Source organism: Salvelinus namaycush, chromosome 5 (assembly GCF_016432855.1).
Source record: "Salvelinus namaycush isolate Seneca chromosome 5, SaNama_1.0, whole genome shotgun sequence".
Lineage (NCBI taxonomy): Eukaryota > Metazoa > Chordata > Actinopteri > Salmoniformes > Salmonidae > Salvelinus > Salvelinus namaycush.
The window spans coordinates 7062387-7082943 of NC_052311.1; the positions used below are offsets into that span (position 1 = coordinate 7062387).

General features: G+C 47.4%; 2 protein-coding genes across 5 annotated transcripts in view; one reads left to right on the forward strand and one right to left on the reverse strand.

Annotated features, from left to right (window-relative positions):
* LOC120047900 (BTB/POZ domain-containing protein KCTD16-like) overlaps positions 1 to 20557 on the forward strand; it is a 908275-nt gene that overhangs the window by 460930 nt on the left and 426788 nt on the right. The gene's annotated exons all lie outside the window — the stretch shown is intronic.
* Positions 5888 to 20557, reverse strand: part of LOC120047895 (UDP-N-acetylglucosamine--peptide N-acetylglucosaminyltransferase 110 kDa subunit-like) — a 40602-nt gene continuing 25932 nt past the window's right edge. For all 4 annotated transcript variants that reach the window (XM_038993481.1, XM_038993480.1, XM_038993479.1 and 1 more), the window contains exons 17-22: positions 20201 to 20317; positions 18663 to 18833; positions 15700 to 15852; positions 8244 to 8496; positions 7864 to 7987; positions 5888 to 7336 (exon numbers count right to left, since the gene is read on the reverse strand). In XM_038993481.1, coding sequence (XP_038849409.1) covers positions 7156 to 7336; positions 7864 to 7987; positions 8244 to 8496; positions 15700 to 15852; positions 18663 to 18833; positions 20201 to 20317 — 999 coding nt within the window. In that variant the 3' untranslated portion in view covers positions 5888 to 7155. The remainder of the gene's footprint in view (positions 7337 to 7863; positions 7988 to 8243; positions 8497 to 15699; positions 15853 to 18662; positions 18834 to 20200; positions 20318 to 20557) is intronic.

Here is a 20557-nt window from a genome sequence, read left to right on the forward strand (position 1 = left end):
AGGTGCAACAGAGCTCTTAAAGGGGGGAAAAGGGAAGTTAAATACTTTTTTAAATAGAAACAACCATTTGTTGGTGAATAATTTATATATTTATAATCAGGATGTTTGGTTCAATGGGGGTAAATGCTTCATCAGTTGGCTACAGGTGCTGATGCTTATTGCTAATGGCTCATCTGATAATATAGACGGACCATGCATAGTCCAATATCTGAAAATAATTTAAACATCGTTTTTACCAATATGTTTTTGGGCCCATTTCTGGAGGTGGAAATTATATTTCAGATGGTGACATTTTGTCATTGATTTTAGAGTAGAATGTCCTTTTAAAAAATTCACCAGAACTCAGCTTCTCAGTCCTTCTACATAAAAATTATCCCGGGGGAGGACCCTGGACCCCCTAAGCAAGGACACTGGAATTGGTCAAACTCACAGTTTAATACATGTACCAAATGATCCCTTTTCCCTTAAACGTATGATGGTCATGACTTTCTTAGATGAAAGGGGAGGTTAACTTAGCCCCAAGACAGTGGATCTCACTTAAATTTCAGTCAAGGGATTTTCATTTTTTCCTTTAACCACTAAATTGTAAAAGTTTGTAATTAACTTAAGAGTCCTGCCTTCTCTCGTGTTGGGCGAGGATTCTGGCGCTTCCTGCTTTGGAAGTCAGCTGTCAAACAGATTGTTTGGAGATTTGCGACACTGGTGAATCATCCCGGGGAGGATAGTTTGTATGGTTTCATTTCATGTCCTTTGGACAAGGGTTCACACTGATTATTGAAATGTGCACATTTATGGGAATTCAGATGGTATTGCCTGAATGTCTTACCTGTGATTTATTGCCTTATTGAAGCCATGTAATAGTTGATTGGTTGATCAGTTTCCTGTAAGGTTATACGAAGCTCTCATTTGACAGTGAGGAGAAAGGGTTATGCCAGGTCAGTCAAAGGCCTCGAAAGAGAATATTTTGAGGCGTGTGTGTGTGTGTAATTTCAATATATTTCTCAATGGTGTACATGTATCTTGTGAATCCTGGAACTTGTTAAAAAAATGCACCTGCATTTAGTGAGCACTGTGCGTCATCGTTGATCAACCACAACGGTCTTCCCTGCATGGAGCTCTACCAACACAAGACTGCTGGCTATGAGGATGACAACATGGTAGGTTAGACACAGGATACACACATATTAGGCTTGTTTGTTAGTATTAATATATTACTGCTATTTGATTGAACTATCTCCTGTGGTATCTATTTGCAGCCATGGCACAGTGATGAAGGGTTCCTTTGACCCCGTGCAGTGTAAAACAGCCATCAAGGTCAAACATATCAAGAGCTGAGAGAAGTGACAAGCAGAAAGTACAACCTTCCCCATAACATGAAGGTTGGCATTGTGGTGCAAAAATCGCTGTTAATGCTGCAATCTTCTATTGCTATATATTTATTTGGAATTTTAAAATGAGTTATGTACCTATAGACTCTTGTAGAATATAGCTTAGAAATGCTTCAGTCTTGAGCTCTGAACTGAAACTAATGTGGATGATCAGTCACTGCATCCATAACACGGTCTGAATACGAGTGGTTTCTCCAGCACCATATCTCAGCTTTTCACCAAAACAGACAGGGTGCTGCGTTATTGTTTGAACTGTAGATTGCCCCTTTACGTGAAACATTTACCATAAACTTTGTTGTATTCTGCTAACGTGATTTAATTTTACAATGTGCGTTATAGATTTGCCTATTTAGGTATTGCTCAGTTGACTAAATCGTCTGCTATATATATATATATATATATATATATAGCAGACGATATACACTGCTCAAAAAAATAAAGGGAACACTTAAACAACACAATGTAACTCCAAGTCAATCACACGTCTGTGAAATCAAACTGTCCACTTAGGAAGCAACACTGATTGACAATAAATTTCACATGCTGTTGTGCAAATGGAATAGACAAAAGGTGGAAATTATAGGCAATTAGCAAGACACCCCCAATAAAGGAGTGGTTCTGCAGGTGGTGACCACAGACCACTTCTCAGTTCCTATGCTTCCTGGCTGATGTTTTGGTCACTTTTGAATGCTGGCGGTGCTTTCACTCTAGTGGTAGCATGAGACGGAGTCTACAACCCACACAAGTGGCTCAGGTAGTGCAGTTCATCCAGGATGGCACATCAATGCGAGCTGTGGCAAAAAGGTTTGCTGTGTCTGTCAGCGTAGTGTCCAGAGCATGGAGGCGCTACCAGGAGACAGGCCAGTACATCAGGAGACGTGGAGGAGGCAGTAGGAGGGCAACAACCCAGCAGCAGGACCGCTACCTCCGCCTTTGTGCAAGGAGGTGCACTGCCAGAGCCCTGCAAAATGACCTCCAGCAGGCCACAAATGTCCATGTGTCAGCATATGGTCTCACAAGGGGTCTGAGGATCTCATCTCGGTACCTAATGGCAGTCAGGCTACCTCTGGTGAGCACATGGAGGGCTGTGCGGCCCCACAAAGAAATGCCACCCCACACCATGACTGACCCACTGCCAAACCGGTCATGCTGGAGGATGTTGCAGGCAGCAGAACGTTCTCCACGGCGTCTCCAGACTCTGTCACGTCTGTCACATGTGCTCAGTGTGAACCTGCTTTCATCTGTGAAGAGCACAGGGCGCCAGTGGCGAATTTGCCAATCTTGGTGTTCTCTGGCAAATGCCAAACGTCCTGCACGGTGTTGGGCTGTAAGCACAACCCCCACCTGTGGACGTCGGGCCCTCATACCACCCTCATGGAGTCTGTTTCTGACCGTTTGAGCAGACACATGCACATTTGTGGCCTGCTGGAGGTCATTTTGGAGGGCTCTGGCAGTGCACCTCCTTGCACAAAGGCGGAGGTAGCGGTCCTGCTGCTGGGTTGTTGCCCTCCTACGGCCTCTTCCACGTCTCCTGATGTACTGGCCTGTCTCCTGGTAGCGCCTCCATGCTCTGGACACTACGCTGACAGACACAGCAAACCTTCTTGCCACAGCTCGCATTGATGTGCCATCCTGGATGAGCTGCACTACCTGAGCCACTTGTGTGGGTTGTAGACTCCGTCTCATGCTACCACTAGCATGAAAGCACCGCCAGCATTCAAAAGTGACCAAAACATCAGCCAGGAAGCATAGGAACTGAGAAGTGGTCTGTGGTCACCACCTGCAGAACTACTCCTTTATTGGGGGTGTCTTGCTAATTGCCTATAATTTCCACCTTTTGTCTATTCCATTTGCACAACAGCATGTGAAATTTATTGTCAATCAGTGTTGCTTCCTAAGTGGACAGTTTGATTTCACAGAAGTGTGATTGACTTGGAGTTACATTGTGTTGTTTAAGTGTTCTCTTTATTTTTTTGAGCAGTGTATATATATATATGTCCCTTGTTCCAGAAAGAGGGGGACAAGGTGCGGCGACCACATGCGGAATCACTGTGGCCGTGTGAAGCACAGTGAGAGGGGAGGAGGGGGGCAAATCCCACAAGCAGCAACACATTGCACCACATGTAAATTACATTAGCTAGGTTTCCATGGCGACATATTTCCATGCAAATATTCTAGTTTGCATAAAGAAAACATGTGCATTTACCCACCAGTGGTGTGGTCTCACCAAACAGACTTGTTGCAGATCAAAATCACTGCGTGATGAAGTAGTGCACACAATGTACTTTAACTTGAAGATGCCCTCCAGGATCTTAAGCATAACATATTGCACAATTGGATTTGTAACTTATCACACAATTGGATGATGTAGTACACAATTGGATGATGTAGTACACAATTGGATGATGTAGTACACAAAAAAAAATGGGTACCAGCTTCAAAACTATTAGCTGAAATTAGTGCATTCATTCACTTTTTCCAAATTTTCTTACGTTACAGACTTATTCTAAAATGGATTATGTATTTTCCTCAATCTACACACAATACCCCATAATGACAAAGCAAAAACAGGATTGCAGAAATTTTAGAAAATGTATTACAAATAAAAAAACGGAAATATCCCATTTACATAAGTATTCAGACCCTTTACTCAGTACTTTGTTTTAGCACCTTTGGCAGTGATTACAGCCTTGAGTCTTCTTGGGTAGGACGCTACAAGCTTGGCACACCTGTATTTAGGGAGTTTCTCCCATTCTTCTCTGCAGATCCTCTCAAGCTCTGTCAGGTTGGATGGGGAGCGTTGCTGCAAAGCTATTTTCAGGTCTCTCCAGAGATGTTCTGTCGGGTTGAAGTCCGGGCTCTGGCTGGGCCAATCAAGGACATTGAGACTTGTCCCAAAGCCACTCCTGCGTTGTCTTGGCTGTGTGCTTGGGGTCATGGTCCTGTTGAAGGGTGAACCTTCCCCCCAGTCTGAGGTCCTGAGCCCTCTGGAGCAGGTTGTCATCAAGGATCTCTGTACTTTTCTCCATTTATCTTTCCCTCGATCCTGACTAGTCTCCCAGTCCCTGCCACTGTAAAACCTCCCCACAGTATGATGCTGCCACCACACTTCACCGTAGGTAGGGATGGTGCCAGGTTTCCTCAAGATGTGATGCTTGGCATTCGGGTCAAAGAGTTCAATCTTGGTTTCATCAGACCAGGGAATCTTGTTTCGCAGGCCTAAAAACATGAAATCATTCAACATAATAACAAGGCGGGTCCGAATACACTGGCTCACTTGAATTAGTAAACATACACTACCAGAAGTATGTGGACACCTGTTCATTGAACATCTCATTCCAAAATCATGGGTATTAATATGGAGTTGGTTCCCCCCTTTGTTGCTGTAACAGCCTCCACTCTTCCGGGAAGGTTTCCACTAGATGTTGGAACATTACTGCAGGGACTTGCTTCCATTCAGACACAAGAGCATTAGTGAGGTCGGGCACTGATTTTGGGCGATTAGGCCTGGCTCACAGTCTGCGTTCCAATTCATCCCAAAGGTGTTCATTGGGGGTGAGGTCAGGGCTCTGTCCAGGCCAGTCAAGTTCTTCCACACCGATCTCGACAAACCACTTCTGTATGGACCTCGCTTTAAGCCCGGGGTCATTGTCATGCTGAAACAGGAAAGGGCATTCCCCAAACTGTTGCCAAAGTTGGAAGCACAGAATCATCTAGAATGTCATTGTATGCTGTAGCATTAAGATTTCCCTTCACTGGTACTAAGAGGCCTAGCCCAAACCATGAAAAACAGCCCCAGAACATTATTCCTCCTCCAAACTTTAGTTGGCACGATGCATTGGGGCACGTAGCGTTCTCCTGGCGTTCCCCAAAGATTTTTTACACGCTATAGCACTCGGAGGTCCCGTTCTGTGTGCTTGTGTGGCCTACCACTTCACAGCTGAGCCGTTGTTGCTCCTAGACGTTTCCACTTCACAATAACAGCACTTGCAGTTGACCGGGGCTGTTCCAGCAGGGCATAAACAATATGAACTGACTTGTTGGAAAGTGGCATCCTATGACAGTGCCACGTTGAAAGTCACCGAGCTCTTTATTAAGGCCATTCTACTGCCAATGTTTGTCTATGGAGATTGCATGGCGGTGTACTCGATTGTACACGTCAGCAATGGGTGTTGCTGAAAAAGTCAAATCCTCTAATTTGAAGGGGAGTCCGTGTATTTATATGGTTTTATCTGTTTAGCAGGCAGTTTTATTGTGATGAATGTATTTGCTGTGTTTTGTAATTATTACACTACTACAGGCTGTTACATTTAGAAAATCTATTTACCGCTTTGAAAAATGCCACAGTTCCCATTGTGTCTTGTGTAGTTTACAAAATTCTAAATAGTTTTTTATACCAAATTGAGAGAAACAAAAACAGATCTGTAAGGTGGAAGCAATATGGGTGAATGTGCTCCAACACTACCCCGATTAAGGCAGCAAAATGAGCAACACATTCCAAGAGGTTGGCCTTATTTCTTTATTTCAACAGAAATGGAGTCAGAGCTTTGCAGCATACCAGACAGAGCTTCAATAAAACATAGACAAGAGTACAGAACTAAAACTGCTCAGAAAATACTTACCATGGCCATTCCTGGTTTGAGTGATATAAATCAATCATTGCGTGGGGGAGAGGAGCAGCATAACTAAGGGTGAAAGAAATACAGGGCCATTCCAATGGGGTCGTACTGACAAACTCCTCTCTGTTCAGTTTATCCATACGGTTTGGTCTTAACAAGCGTAGTGCGTGACATCGAACAAGAGGACAAAGCCGGCAAGATTATTTCTTTGTTTTCTTACATTGACAACATGACAAAATCCTTAAGTTGGCATTTGGTGGTGGGGGAAGGAAGTGGTTATGATCTTTCTCTCTGAAATCTGATAATGAAACTACTCATATGTACTCATATCCTGGCAGAGTTACCAATAGCATAAGATGAGAAAAACCAAGAGCAGCTGCAAACTAAAGACAATGTTTAAGCTGATTCAATGTTTTTAGTTCAAGACGAGTGACTAGATCTTCAGACTGCGGTGCAACACAGTCCCTTCGTACTCTTATTACATGGAGGCTTGGGACTGACTCTCAAACCCCTAACGAGTCCCATATACACACACAGAAGAAGGGAAGTGAAAAAGCCAAGGGGAGTCTCTTCTAGGTGCTGTATGGAGGGAGGGAGGGAAGGAGAGGGGGTGTTCCTCCTCTCGTACCCAGCGTGGATGCTGTGGTTTGGGGGAAGAGTCTCAGGTGAAGGGCAGAGTGGTTCTGGCTCAGTCTGGCTCAGGGAAACAGACATGGATGGATATATGATAACGAGGGAGGAGGTGAATGGCAGGGAGGGGGTAGAGGGAGATACACCTGCAGGCTCTACAACAGACAAGAGTCCAAGTCACAGGGGAGGGAAGGGATGAAGGGGGCTAAAGGGGAGCAGATAGGCGCTAGGCATTGGGCAGGAGGGGCAGAGTGGTGGGTTAGGGGCGTATGGGGGTCAGAGTTCAAGCCAAGATGCTTCTGCTGCTCTGGAGGGACTGGAGTTAAGAGGTCTGGGGGTTCGAGGTCAGGGTGGGGCGACGTGCATCGATCGATGGGACGTCTGGTTCGGGGGGTAGCGTCCCATATAGCACCATGTTCCTTTTTGTAGTGCACTACCTTTGTCTCGGGCCTCGGTCATAGGCAGTGTACTATATAGAGAATAGGATGCCATTTGGGACGCACCCTGGGTCTGGGATTTCAGGCGCTCTCACTGCTCTCGACGGGCTGCAGTTTGACCAGGTGGTCTGGCTTGCCGCCGCTGGCGTGACGCTCCCACATCTGCAGGTAGAGCTTCTCCAGATCCATAGTGTACTGCTTGGTGTTGAACAGAGGGCTGCAGATACGCTGCTTCCACACACGGGACCGGATCATCTTCAGACTGGGAGAAGAGGGGGAGGCAGAATGAGTGTGAGAAGAGGGGGAGGCAGAATGAGTGGGAGAAGAGGGGGAGGCAGAATGAGTGTGAGAAGAGGGGGAGGCAGAATGAGTGTGAGAAGAGGGGGAGGCAGAATGAGTGTGAGAAGAGGGGGAGGCAGAATGAGTGTGAGAAGAGGGGGAGGCAGAATGAGTGTGAGAAGAGGGGGAGGCAGAATGAGTGTGAGAAGAGGGGGAGGCAGAATGAGTGTGAGAAGAGGGGGAGGCAGAATGAGTGTGAGAAGAGGGGGAGGCAGAATGAGTGTGAGAAGAGGGGGAGGCAGAATGAGTGTGAGAAGAGAGGGAGGCAGAATGAGTGAGAAGAGGGGGAGGCAGAATGAGTGTGAGAAGAGGGGGAGGCAGAATGAGTGTGAGAAGAGGGGGAGGCAGAATGAGTGTGAGAAGAGGGGGAGGGAGAATGAGTGTGAGAAGAGAGGGAGGGAGAATGAGACAGAGCTAGCTGGAGTGTGAGTGTTAGTCAGAGGTTCTTACTATTCCATGTCACAGCCTAGTTTGACAGCCACGTCCTCATATTCCTGTCTGGTGTGGGCGATGAGCTCAGGACAGCCCAGACACTGTAGCTGAGAGGCTGCCACGCGTGACGCCAGGGTCTCACCTGTAAGGACACACGTGACATTGAAAGACCGACCTGTCGTTCACCCTCCACCGTTACTACAGCACACAGAACCGTTCATCCCAATTATCTCTCCTTTCTCTGTAGTGTGCATTTGTTCCCATCACAGATTAGAAAGGAAATGACTGGGACATAGAAACTCCCTCCAGCCCATGTCAACACCAATCCAACTCTTTGATTTGTGGAGACTAGTGAACGAGTGCAAACATCTGTCCTGCGATCATTCGCTCTGTCTCACCTGGCATGGTAACCATAGGTGTCCCGGCCCAGAGGACGTCCATGCCGGTGGTGTGTCCGTTACAGAGTGGCGTGTCCAGACACACGTCAGCTAGCTGGCCCCGTCTCACGTGCTCCTCCTTGGGCGCCACGGGAGAGAAGATGATGCGGGAGCCGGGCAGGCCGAAGTTCTGGGCGTACTGCTGGATGTTGGGCTCGCCCACCGCAGGGAAACGCAGCAACCACAGAACACTGTTGGGAACACGCTTCAGGATCTACAGGAGAGATGGGCAGAAAGAGTTGCTGTGTGTCTGAGATGGCACTACTGTTGACCAGAGTCCATATCCTGTCTGAGATGGTACTACTGTTGACCAGAGTCCATATCCTGTCTGAGATGGCACTACTGTTGACCAGAGTCCATATCCTGTCTGAGATGGCACTACTGTTGACCAGAGTCCATATCCTGTCTGAGATGGCACTACTGTTGACCAGAGTCCATATCCTGTCTGAGATGGCACTACTGTTGACCAGAGTCCATATCCTGTCTGAGATGGTACTACTGTTGACCAGAGTCCATATCCTGTCTGAGATGGCACTACTGTTGACCAGAGTCCATATCCTGTCTGAGATGGCACTACTGTTGACCAGAGTCCATATCCTGTCTGAGATGGCACTACTGTTGACCAGAGTCCATATTCCCTATATAGTGCACTACTGTTGACCAGAGTCCATATTCTGTCTGAGATGGCACTACTGTTGACCAGAGTCCATATCCTGTCTGAGATGGCACTACTGTTGACCAGAGTCCATATTCTGTCTGAGATGGCACTACTGTTGACCAGAGTACATATCCCCTATATAGTGCACTACTGTTGACCAGAGTCCATATCCTGTCTGAGATGGCACTACTGTTGACCAGAGTCCATATTCCCTATATAGTGTACTACTGTTGACCAGAGTCCATATTCCCTATATAGTGCACTACTGTTGACCAGAGTCCATATTCCCTATATAGTGCACTACTGTTGACCAGAGTCCATATCCCCTATATAGTGCACTACTGTTGACCAGAGTCCATACTCCCTATATAGTGCACTACTGTTGACCAGAGTCCATATTCTGTCTGAGATGGCACTACTGTTGACCGGAGTCCATATCCTGTCTGAGATGGTACTACTGTTGACCAGAGTCCATATCCTGTCTGAGATGGTACTACTGTTGACCAGAGTCCATATCCTGTCTGAGATGGCACTACTGTTGACCAGAGTCCATATCCTGTCTGAGATGGCACTACTGTTGACCAGAGTCCATATCCTGTCTGAGATGGTACTACTGTTGACCAGAGTCCATATCCTGTCTGAAATGGCACTACTGTTGACCAGAGTCCATATCCTGTCTGAGATGGCACTACTGTTGACCAGAGTACATATCCTGTCTGAGATGGCACTACTGTTGACCAGAGTACATATCCTGTCTGAGATGGCACTACTGTTGACCAGAGTACATATCCTGTCTGAGATGGCACTACTGTTGACCAGAGTACATATCCCCTATATAGTGCACTACTGTTGACCAGAGTACATATCCTGTCTGAGATGGCACTACTGTTGACCAGAGTCCATATCCTGTCTGAGATGGCACTACTGTTGACCAGAGTCCATATCCTCTATATAGTGCACTACTGTTGACCAGAGTACATATCCTCTATATAGTGCACTACTGTTGACCAGAGTACATATCCTGTCTGAGATGGCACTACTGTTGACCAGAGTACATATCCTCTATATAGTGCACTACTGTTGACCAGAGTACATATTCCCTATATAGTGCACTACTGTTGACCAGAGTCCATATCCTGTCTGAGATGGCACTACTGTTGACCAGAGTCCATATTCCCTATATAGTGTACTACTGTTGACCAGAGTCCATATTCCCTATATAGTGCACTACTGTTGACCAGAGTCCATATCCCCTATATAGTGCACTACTGTTGACCAGAGTCCATACTCCCTATATAGTGCACTACTGTTGACCAGAGTCCATATTCTGTCTGAGATGGCACTACTGTTGACCAGAGTCCATATCCTGTCTGAGATGGTACTACTGTTGACCAGAGTCCATATCCTGTCTGAGATGGTACTACTGTTGACCAGAGTCCATATCCTGTCTGAGATGGCACTACTGTTGACCAGAGTCCATATCCTGTCTGAGATGGCACTACTGTTGACCAGAGTCCATATCCTGTCTGAGATGGTACTACTGTTGACCAGAGTCCATATCCTGTCTGAAATGGCACTACTGTTGACCAGAGTCCATATCCTGTCTGAAATGGCACTACTGTTGACCAGAGTCCATATCCTGTCTGAGATGGCACTACTGTTGACCAGAGTCCATATTCCCTATATAGTGTACTACTGTTGACCAGAGTCCATATTCCCTATATAGTGCACTACTGTTGACCAGAGTCCATATCCCCTATATAGTGCACTACTGTTGACCAGAGTCCATACTCCCTATATAGTGCACTACTGTTGACCAGAGTCCATATTCTGTCTGAGATGGCACTACTGTTGACCAGAGTCCATATCCTGTCTGAGATGGTACTACTGTTGACCAGAGTCCATATCCTGTCTGAGATGGTACTACTGTTGACCAGAGTCCATATCCTGTCTGAGATGGCACTACTGTTGACCAGAGTCCATATCCTGTCTGAGATGGCACTACTGTTGACCAGAGTCCATATCCTGTCTGAGATGGTACTACTGTTGACCAGAGTCCATATCCTGTCTGAAATGGCACTACTGTTGACCAGAGTCCATATCCTGTCAAATGGCACTACTGTTGACCAGAGTCCATATCCTGTCTGAGATGGCACTACTGTTGACCAGAGTCCATATTCCCTATATAGTGTACTACTGTTGACCAGAGTCCATATCCCCTATATAGTGTACTACTGTTGACCAGAGTCCATATTCTGTCTGAGATGGCACTACTGTTGACCAGAGTACATATCCCCTATATAGTGCACTACTGTTGACCAGAGTCCATATCCTGTCTGAGATGGCACTACTGTTGACCAGAGTCCATATTCCCTATATAGTGTACTACTGTTGACCAGAGTCCATATTCCCTATATAGTGCACTACTGTTGACCAGAGTCCATATTCCCTATATAGTGCACTACTGTTGACCAGAGTCCATATCCCCTATATAGTGCACTACTGTTGACCAGAGTCCATACTCCCTATATAGTGCACTACTGTTGACCAGAGTCCATATTCTGTCTGAGATGGCACTACTGTTGACCGGAGTCCATATCCTGTCTGAGATGGTACTACTGTTGACCGGAGTCCATATCCTGTCTGAGATGGTACTACTGTTGACCAGAGTCCATATCCTGTCTGAGATGGCACTACTGTTGACCAGAGTCCATATCCTGTCTGAGATGGCACTACTGTTGACCAGAGTCCATATCCTGTCTGAGATGGTACTACTGTTGACCAGAGTCCATATCCTGTCTGAAATGGCACTACTGTTGACCAGAGTCCATATCCTGTCTGAAATGGCACTACTGTTGACCAGAGTCCATATTCCCTATATAGTGTACTACTGTTGACCAGAGTCCATATTCCCTATATAGTGCACTACTGTTGACCAGAGTCCATATCCTGTCTGAGATGGTACTACTGTTGACCAGAGTCCATATCCTGTCTGAGATGGTACTACTGTTGACCAGAGTCCATATCCTGTCTGAGATGGTACTACTGTTGACCAGAGTCCATATCCTGTCTGAGATGGCACTACTGTTGACCAGAGTCCATATCCTGTCTGAGATGGCACTACTGTTGACCAGAGTCCATATCCTGTCTGAGATGGCACTACTGTTGACCAGAGTCCATATCCTGTCTGAGATGGCACTACTGTTGACCAGAGTACATATCCCCTATATAGTGTACTACTGTTGACCAGAGTCCATATCCCCTATATAGTGTACTACTGTTGACCAGAGTCCATATTCCCTATATAGTGCACTACTGTTGACCAGAGTCCATATCCTGTCTGAGATGGCACTACTGTTGACCAGAGTACATATCCTGTCTGAGATGGCACTACTGTTGACCAGAGTCCATATCCTGTCTGAGATGGTACTACTGTTGACCAGAGTCCATATCCTGTCTGAGATGGTACTACTGTTGACCAGAGTCCATATCCTGTCTGAGATGGTACTACTGTTGACCAGAGTCCATATCCTGTCTGAGATGGCACTACTGTTGACCAGAGTCCATATCCTGTCTGAGATGGCACTACTGTTGACCAGAGTCCATATCCTGTCTGAGATGGTACTACTGTTGACCAGAGTCCATATCCTGTCTGAAATGGCACTACTGTTGACCAGAGTCCATATCCTGTCTGAAATGGCACTACTGTTGACCAGAGTCCATATTCCCTATATAGTGTACTACTGTTGACCAGAGTCCATATTCCCTATATAGTGTACTACTGTTGACCAGAGTCCATATTCCCTATATAGTGTACTACTGTTGACCAGAGTACATATTTCCTATATAGTGCACTACTGTTGACCAGAGTCCATATTTCCTATATAGTGCACTACTGTTGACCAGAGTCCATATTTCCTATATAGTGCACTACTGTTGACCAGAGTCCATATTTCCTATATAGTGCACTACTGTTGACCAGAGTCCATATTCCCTATATAGTGTACTACTGTTGACCAGAGTCCATATTCCCTATATAGTGTACTACTGTTGACCAGAGTCCATATTCTGTCTGAAATGGCACTACTGTTGACCAGAGTCCATATTCCCTATATAGTGTACTACTGTTGACCAGAGTCCATATTCTGTCTGAAATGGCACTACTGTTGACCAGAGTCCATATTCTGTCTGAAATGGCACTACTGTTGACCAGAGTCCATATTCCCTATATAGTGTACTACTGTTGACCAGAGTCCATATTCCCTATATAGTGTACTACTGTTGACCAGAGTCCATATTCCCTATATAGTGTACTACTGTTGACCAGAGTCCATATCCCCTATATAGTGTACTACTGTTGACCAGAGTCCATATCCCCTATATAGTGCACTACTGTTGACCAGAGTCCATATTCCCTATATAGTGTACTACTGTTGACCAGAGTCCATATTCTGTCTGAGATGGCACTACTGTTGACCAGAGTCCATATTCCCTATATAGTGTACTACTGTTGACCAGAGTCCATATTCCCTATATAGTGTACTACTGTTGACCAGAGTCCATATTCCCTATATAGTGTACTACTGTTGACCAGAGTCCATATTCCCTATATAGTGCAGTAATGTTGACCAGAGTACATATTTCCTATATAGTGCACTACTGTTGACCAGAGTCCATATTCCCTATATAGTGTACTACTGTTGACCAGAGTCCATATTCCCTATATAGTGTACTACTGTTGACCAGAGTCCATATTCCCTATATAGTGTACTACTGTTGACCAGAGTCCATATTCCCTATATAGTGTACTACTGTTGACCAGAGTCCATATTCCCTATATAGTGCACTACTGTTGACCAGAGTCCATATTCCCTATATAGTGTACTACTGTTGACCAGAGTCCATATTCCCTATATAGTGTACTACTGTTGACCAGAGTCCATATTCCCTATATAGTGTACTACTGTTGACCAGAGTCCATATTCCCTATATAGTGTACTACTGTTGACCAGAGTCCATATTCCCTATATAGTGCACTACTGTTGACCAGAGTCCATATTCCCTATATAGTGTACTACTGTTGACCAGAGTCCATATTCCCTATATAGTGTACTACTGTTGACCAGAGTACATATTTCCTATATAGTGCACTACTGTTGACCAGAGTCCATATTCCCTATATAGTGTACTACTGTTGACCAGAGTCCATACTCCCTATATAGTGTACTACTGTTGACCAGAGTCCATATCCCCTATATAGTGCACTACTGTTGACCAGAGTCCATATTCTGTCTGAAATGGCACTACTGTTGACCAGAGTCCATATTCCCTATATAGTGCACTACTGTTGAACAGAGTCCATATTCCCTATATAGTGTACTACTGTTGACCAGAGTCCATATTCCCTATATAGTGCACTACTGTTGACCAGAGTCCATATCCTCTATATAGTGCACTACTGTTGACCAGAGTCCATATCCTCTATATAGTGCACTACTGTTGACCAGAGTCCATATCCTCTATATAGTGCACTACTGTTGACCAGAGTCCATATCCCCTATATAGTGCACTACTGTTGACCAGAGTCCATATTCCCTATATAGTGTTCTACTGTTGACCAGAGTCCATATTCCCTATATAGTGTTCTACTGTTGACCAGAGTACATGTTCCCTATATAGTGTACTACTGTTGACCAGAGTCCATATTCCCTATATAGTGTTCTACTGTTGACCAGAGTACATGTTCCCTATATAGTGCACTACTGTTGACCAGAGTCCATATCCTCTATATAGTGCACTACTGTTGACCAGAGTCCATATCCTCTATATAGTGCACTACTGTTGACCAGAGTCCATATCCCCTATATAGTGCACTACTGTTGACCAGAGTCCATATTCCCTATATAGTGTTCTACTGTTGACCAGAGTCCATATTCCCTATATAGTGTTCTACTGTTGACCAGAGTCCATATTCCCTATATAGTGTACTACTGTTGACCAGAGTCCATATTCCCTATATAGTGTACTACTGTTGACCAGAGTCCATACTCCCTATATAGTGTACTACTGTTGACCAGAGTCCATATCCCCTATATAGTGCACTACTGTTGACCAGAGTCCATATTCCCTATATAGTGTACTACTGTTGACCAGAGTCCATATTCCCTATATAGTGTACTACTGTTGACCAGAGTACATTCTCCCTATATAGTGTACTACTGTTGACCAGAGTCCATATTCCCTATATAGTGTACTACTGTTGACCAGAGTCCATATCCCCTATATAGTGTACTACTGTTGACCAGAGTCCATATTCCCTATATAGTGTACTACTGTTGACCAGAGTCCATATTCCCTATATAGTGTACTACTGTTGACCAGAGTACATTCTCCCTATATAGTGTACTACTGTTGACCAGAGTCCATATTCCCTATATAGTGCAGTAATGTTGACCAGAGTCCATATTCCCTATATAGTGTACTAATGTTGACCAGTTTACATACTCCCTATATAGTGTACTAATGTTGACCAGAGTACATACTCCCTATATAGTGTACTAATGTTGACCAGAGTACATACTCCCTATATAGTGTACTACTGTTGACCAGAGCATAGGGTCTGGTCAAAGCTAATACACTATCACATAGGGACTAAGATGCCATTTCACCCTGAGTCAGGGAAAAGAGGAATTCCTGAAGACACATGAAGACCTCAGACAACAGGATGATTGGAACAGTGTTTTCTAGCTTGGTGCTTACATTGGCCCACATCTGCAGGGTGGGAGGGTCGATCTTGTAGAGCTGGTTGAAGTTGCAGTAGACGATGGAGTCCTCAGGCAGGCCATACTGGGAGCGGGTTGTCACCACGATGGTACGAGGCACCTCTTCTCCTGTAGCTGCCTTGTTGTTGATCTGATATGGAGGACAAGGCGGTGGTTACGATGGAGAGATTTATGACCAGAGAAAGGAGGCGGGGGGGCAGAGAGAGGAAGAGGGGGTCAGAGGAGAGGAAGAGGGGGTCAGAGGAGAGGAAGAGGGGTTCAGAGGAGAGGAAGAGGGGTTCAGAGGAGAGGCCAGTGCATAGTGACAGTGTTTCCCTTACACCCCTGTTCGGTCTCAGAGCTGAGAAAACAGACTACAGTACTGGAACCATTTTCCCAGGTGTCAAATCCCAAAAGTAGACATGCAAGTGACCCGATGTCTTTCTCCAGTACTAGCCTGTCTGTGTCATACCTGGAGCGCTACAGACCCTGACACTACAACCATCTCCCCTTGAAGTATCTGAAAACACACAGTATACAGGAGATGTAACACTACAGACCCTTGTCATGTCACATGGCTGGGATCAAAGGTCAACCATACAGGTGCTTCATTCAACCAGCAAAATAACTTGCTATTTATTCTTATCCACTTCCTGTGTGTAGTGGTATCAGTGTGTCTCCCTCCCTCCAGTACCAGTGTGTCTCCCCCCCTCCAGTGTAGTGGTATCAGTGTGTCCCCCCCCCTCCAGTACCAGTGTAGTGGTATCAGTGTGTCCCCCCCCCTCCAGTGTAGTGGTATCAGTGTGTCCCCCCCCCTCCAGTACCTGTGTAGTGGTATCAGTGTGTCCCCCCCCCTCCAGTACCTGTGTAGTGGTATCAGTGTGTCCCCCCCCCTCCAGTACCTGTGTAGTGGTATCAGTGTGTCCCCCCCCCCTCCAGTACCTGTGTAGTGGTATCAGTGTGTCCCCCCCCCTCCAGTACCTGTGTAGTGGTATCAGTGTGTCCCCCCCCTCCAGTACCTGTGTAGTGGTATCAGTGTGTCCCCCCCCCTCCAGTACCTGTGTAGTGGTATCAGTGTGTGTCCCCCCCCTCCAGTACCTGTGTAGTGGTATCAGTGTGTCTCCCCCCCTCCAGTACCTGTGTGGTGGTATCAGTGTGTCCCCCCCTCCAGTACCTGTGTAGTGGTATCAGTGTCCCCCCCCTCCAGTACCTGTGTAGTGGTATCAGTGTGTCTCCCTCCCTCCAGTACCAGTGTAGTGGTATCAGTGTGTCTCCCCCCCTCCAGTGTAGTGGTATCAGTGTGTCTCCCCCCCTCCAGTGTAGTGGTATCAGTGTGTCTCCCCCCCTCCAGTACCTGTGTAGTGGTATCAGTGTGTCCCCCCCCTCCAGTACCTGTGTAGTGGTATCAGTGTCCCCCCCTCCAGTACCTGTGTAGTGGTATCAGTGTCCCCCCCCCTCCAGTACCTGTGTAGTGGTATCAGTGTGTCCCCCCCCTCCAGTACCTGTGTAGTGGTATCAGTGTGTCCCCCCCCCTCCAGTACCTGTGTAGTGGTATCAGTGTGTCCCCCCCCTCCAGTACCTGTGTAGTGGTATCAGTGTGTCTCCCCCCTCCAGTACCTGTGTAGTGGTATCAGTGTGTCCCCCCCCCTCCAGTACCTGTGTAGTGGTATCAGTGTGTCCCCCCCCCTCCAGTACCTGTGTAGTGGTATCAGTGTGTCTCCCCCCTCCAGTACCTGTGTAGTGGTATCAGTGTGTCCCCCCCCTCCAGTACCTGTGTAGTGGTATCAGTGTGTCCCCCCCCTCCAGTACCTGTGTAGTGGTATCAGTGTGTCTCCCCCCTCCAGTACCTGTGTAGTGGTATCAGTGTGTCCCCCCCCCTCCAGTACCTGTGTAGTGGTATCAGTGTGTCCCCCCCCTCCAGTACCTGTGTAGTGGTATCAGTGTGTCCCCCCCCTCCAGTACCTGTGTAGTGGTATCAGTGTGTCCCCCCCCTCCAGTACCTGTGTAGTGGTATCAGTGTCCCCCCCCCTCCAGTACCTGTGTAGTGGTATCAGTGTGTCCCCCCCCTCCAGTACCTGTGTAGTGGTATCAGTGTGTCCCCCCCCCTCCAGTACCTGTGTAGTGGTATCAGTGTGTCCCCCCCCTCCAGTACCTGTGTAGTGGTATCAGTGTGTCCCCCCCCCTCCAGTACCTGTGTAGTGGTATCAGTGTGTCCCCCCCCCTCCAGTACCTGTGTAGTGGTATCAGTGTGTCCCCCCCCCTCCAGTACCTGTGTAGTGGTATCAGTGTGTCCCCCCCCTCCAGTACCTGTGTAGTGGTATCAGTGTGTCCCCCCCCTCCAGTACCTGTGTAGTGGTATCAGTGTGTCCCCCCCCTCCAGTACCTGTGTAGTGGTATCAGTGTGTCCCCCCCCCTCCAGTACCTGTGTAGTGGTATCAGTGTGTCCCCCCCCCTCCAGTACCTGTGTAGTGGTATCAGTGTGTCCCCCCCCCTCCAGTACCTGTGTAGTGGTATCAGTGTGTCCCCCCCCTCCAGTACCTGTGTAGTGGTATCAGTGTGTCCCCCCCCTCCAGTACCTGTGTAGTGGTATCAGTGTGTCCCCCCCCCTCCAGTACCTGTGTAGTGGTATCAGTGTGTCCCCCCCCTCCAGTACCTGTGTAGTGGTATCAGTGTGTCCCCCCCCCTCCAGTACCTGTGTAGTGGTATCAGTGTGTCTCCCCCCTCCAGTACCTGTGTAGTGGTATCAGTGTCCCCCCCCTCCAGTACCTGTGTAGTGGTATCAGTGTGTCCCCCCCCTCCAGTACCTGTGTAGTGGTATCAGTGTGTCTCCCCCCTCCAGTACCTGTGTAGTGGTATCAGTGTGTCCCCCCCCCCTCCAGTACCTGTGTAGTGGTATCAGTGTGTCCCCCCCCCTCCAGTACCTGTGTAGTGGTATCAGTGTGTCCCCCCCCCCTCCAGTACCTGTGTGGTGGCCAGTCCGTTGCTGACGGTGAATCCGTTGATGGTGACCTGTATCTGTCCCTGGTTGATCATGTTGATGATGGCCTCAGCTGCTGTGTTCATGGGGATGACAGGCATGGACAAAGCCCCGTTGGTTTCTGCTACTCCACTGTCCCCACTGGCACACCTCATCTGGAGAGGAGGAGACAAAAAGGAAGGAAGGAGTGATTTACAAAGCATTTTCCTCTTATTTTCAGGAGGATAAAAGGGGGCAAAAAAATAAAATTTAAAAAAAAACCTCCTCACAGTTCAAATTGAAGAACAGGAACAGACAATGGGGGTAGCTCTCCAATCGTTGATGGGTCCGAGTCAAATGGAAATATGGTCACAGAATATTCCCACAGTCTCACCTTGACGTCAGGCAGGCTGTCCAGGAAGGGTTAGGGCTATTCACCATGTCCCTGTCTCACCTTGACCACCTTGACGTCAGGCAGGCTGTCCAGGAAGGGTTAGGGCTATTCACCATGTCCCTGTCTCACCTTGACCACCTTGACGTCAGGCAGGCTGTCCAGGAAGGGTTAGGGCTATTCACCATGTCCCTGTCTCACCTTGACCACCTTGACGTCAGGCAGGCTGTCCAGGAAGGGTTAGGGCTATTCACCATCTCACCTTGACGTCAGGCAGGCTGTCCAGGAAGGGTTAGGGCTATTCACCATCTCACCTTGACGTCAGGCAGGCTGTCCAGGAAGGGTTAGGGCTATTCACCATCTCACCTTGACGTCAGGCAGGCTGTCCAGGAAGGGTTAGGGCTATTCACCATCTCACCTTGACGTCAGGCAGGCTGTCCAGGAAGGGTTAGGGCTATTCACCATCTCACCTTGACGTCAGGCAGGCTGTCCAGGAAGGGTTAGGGCTATTCACCATCTCACCTTGACGTCAGGCAGGCTGTCCAGGAAGGGTTAGGGCTATTCACCATCTCACCTTAACGTCAGGCAGGCTGTCCAGGAAGGGTTAGGGCTATTCACCATCTCACCTTGACGTCAGGCAGGCTGTCCAGGAAGGGTTAGGGCTATTCACCATCTCACCTTGACGTCAGGCAGGCTGTCCAGGAAGGGTTAGGGCTATTCACCATGTCCCTGTCTCACCTTGACCACCTTAACGTCAGGCAGGCTGTCCAGGAAGGGTTAGGGCTATTCACCATGTCCCTGTCTCACCTTGACCACCTTAACGTCAGGCAGGCTGTCCAGGAAGGGTTAGGGCTATTCACCATGTCCCTGTCTCACCTTGACCACCTTAACGTCAGGCAGGCTGTCCAGGAAGGGTTAGGGCTATTCACCATGTCCCTGTCTCACCTTGACCACCTTGACGTCAGGCAGGCTGTCCAGGAAGGGTTAGGGCTATTCACCATGTCCCTGTCTCACCTTGACCACCTTAACGTCAGGCAGGCTGTCCAGGAAGGGTTAGGGCTATTCACCATGTCCCTGTCTCACCTTGACCACCTTAACGTCAGGCAGGCTGTCCAGGAAGGGTTAGGGCTATTCACCATGTCCCTGTCTCACCTTGACCACCTTAACGTCAGGCAGGCTGTCCAGGAAGGCCTTGAGGTCGATGCCATTCAGAACGATGCGGTTGTCAAAGATGTGGCCGTTTGACTTGAAGTCAATCACCGCCTTTTTCTGTTGAAGAAAACACCACAAGATTACTGGAAGAGGTGAACTGCATGTCAAGTGTCGTTCTAAGAAACCAAGTCAGGGTCGTAGATCTAAAAAGCAGACATTTTCATTCATCAAAAGCTTGCCTTTTTTCTTTCAGATCAAAGGCACATTTTTAAACATTTTTTTCTCTCTCCAGAGTCATTTTCAAGAGTGCCCTGGGAACAATTAATCAACAGGATCAGTCTCAAAACACTATCAATT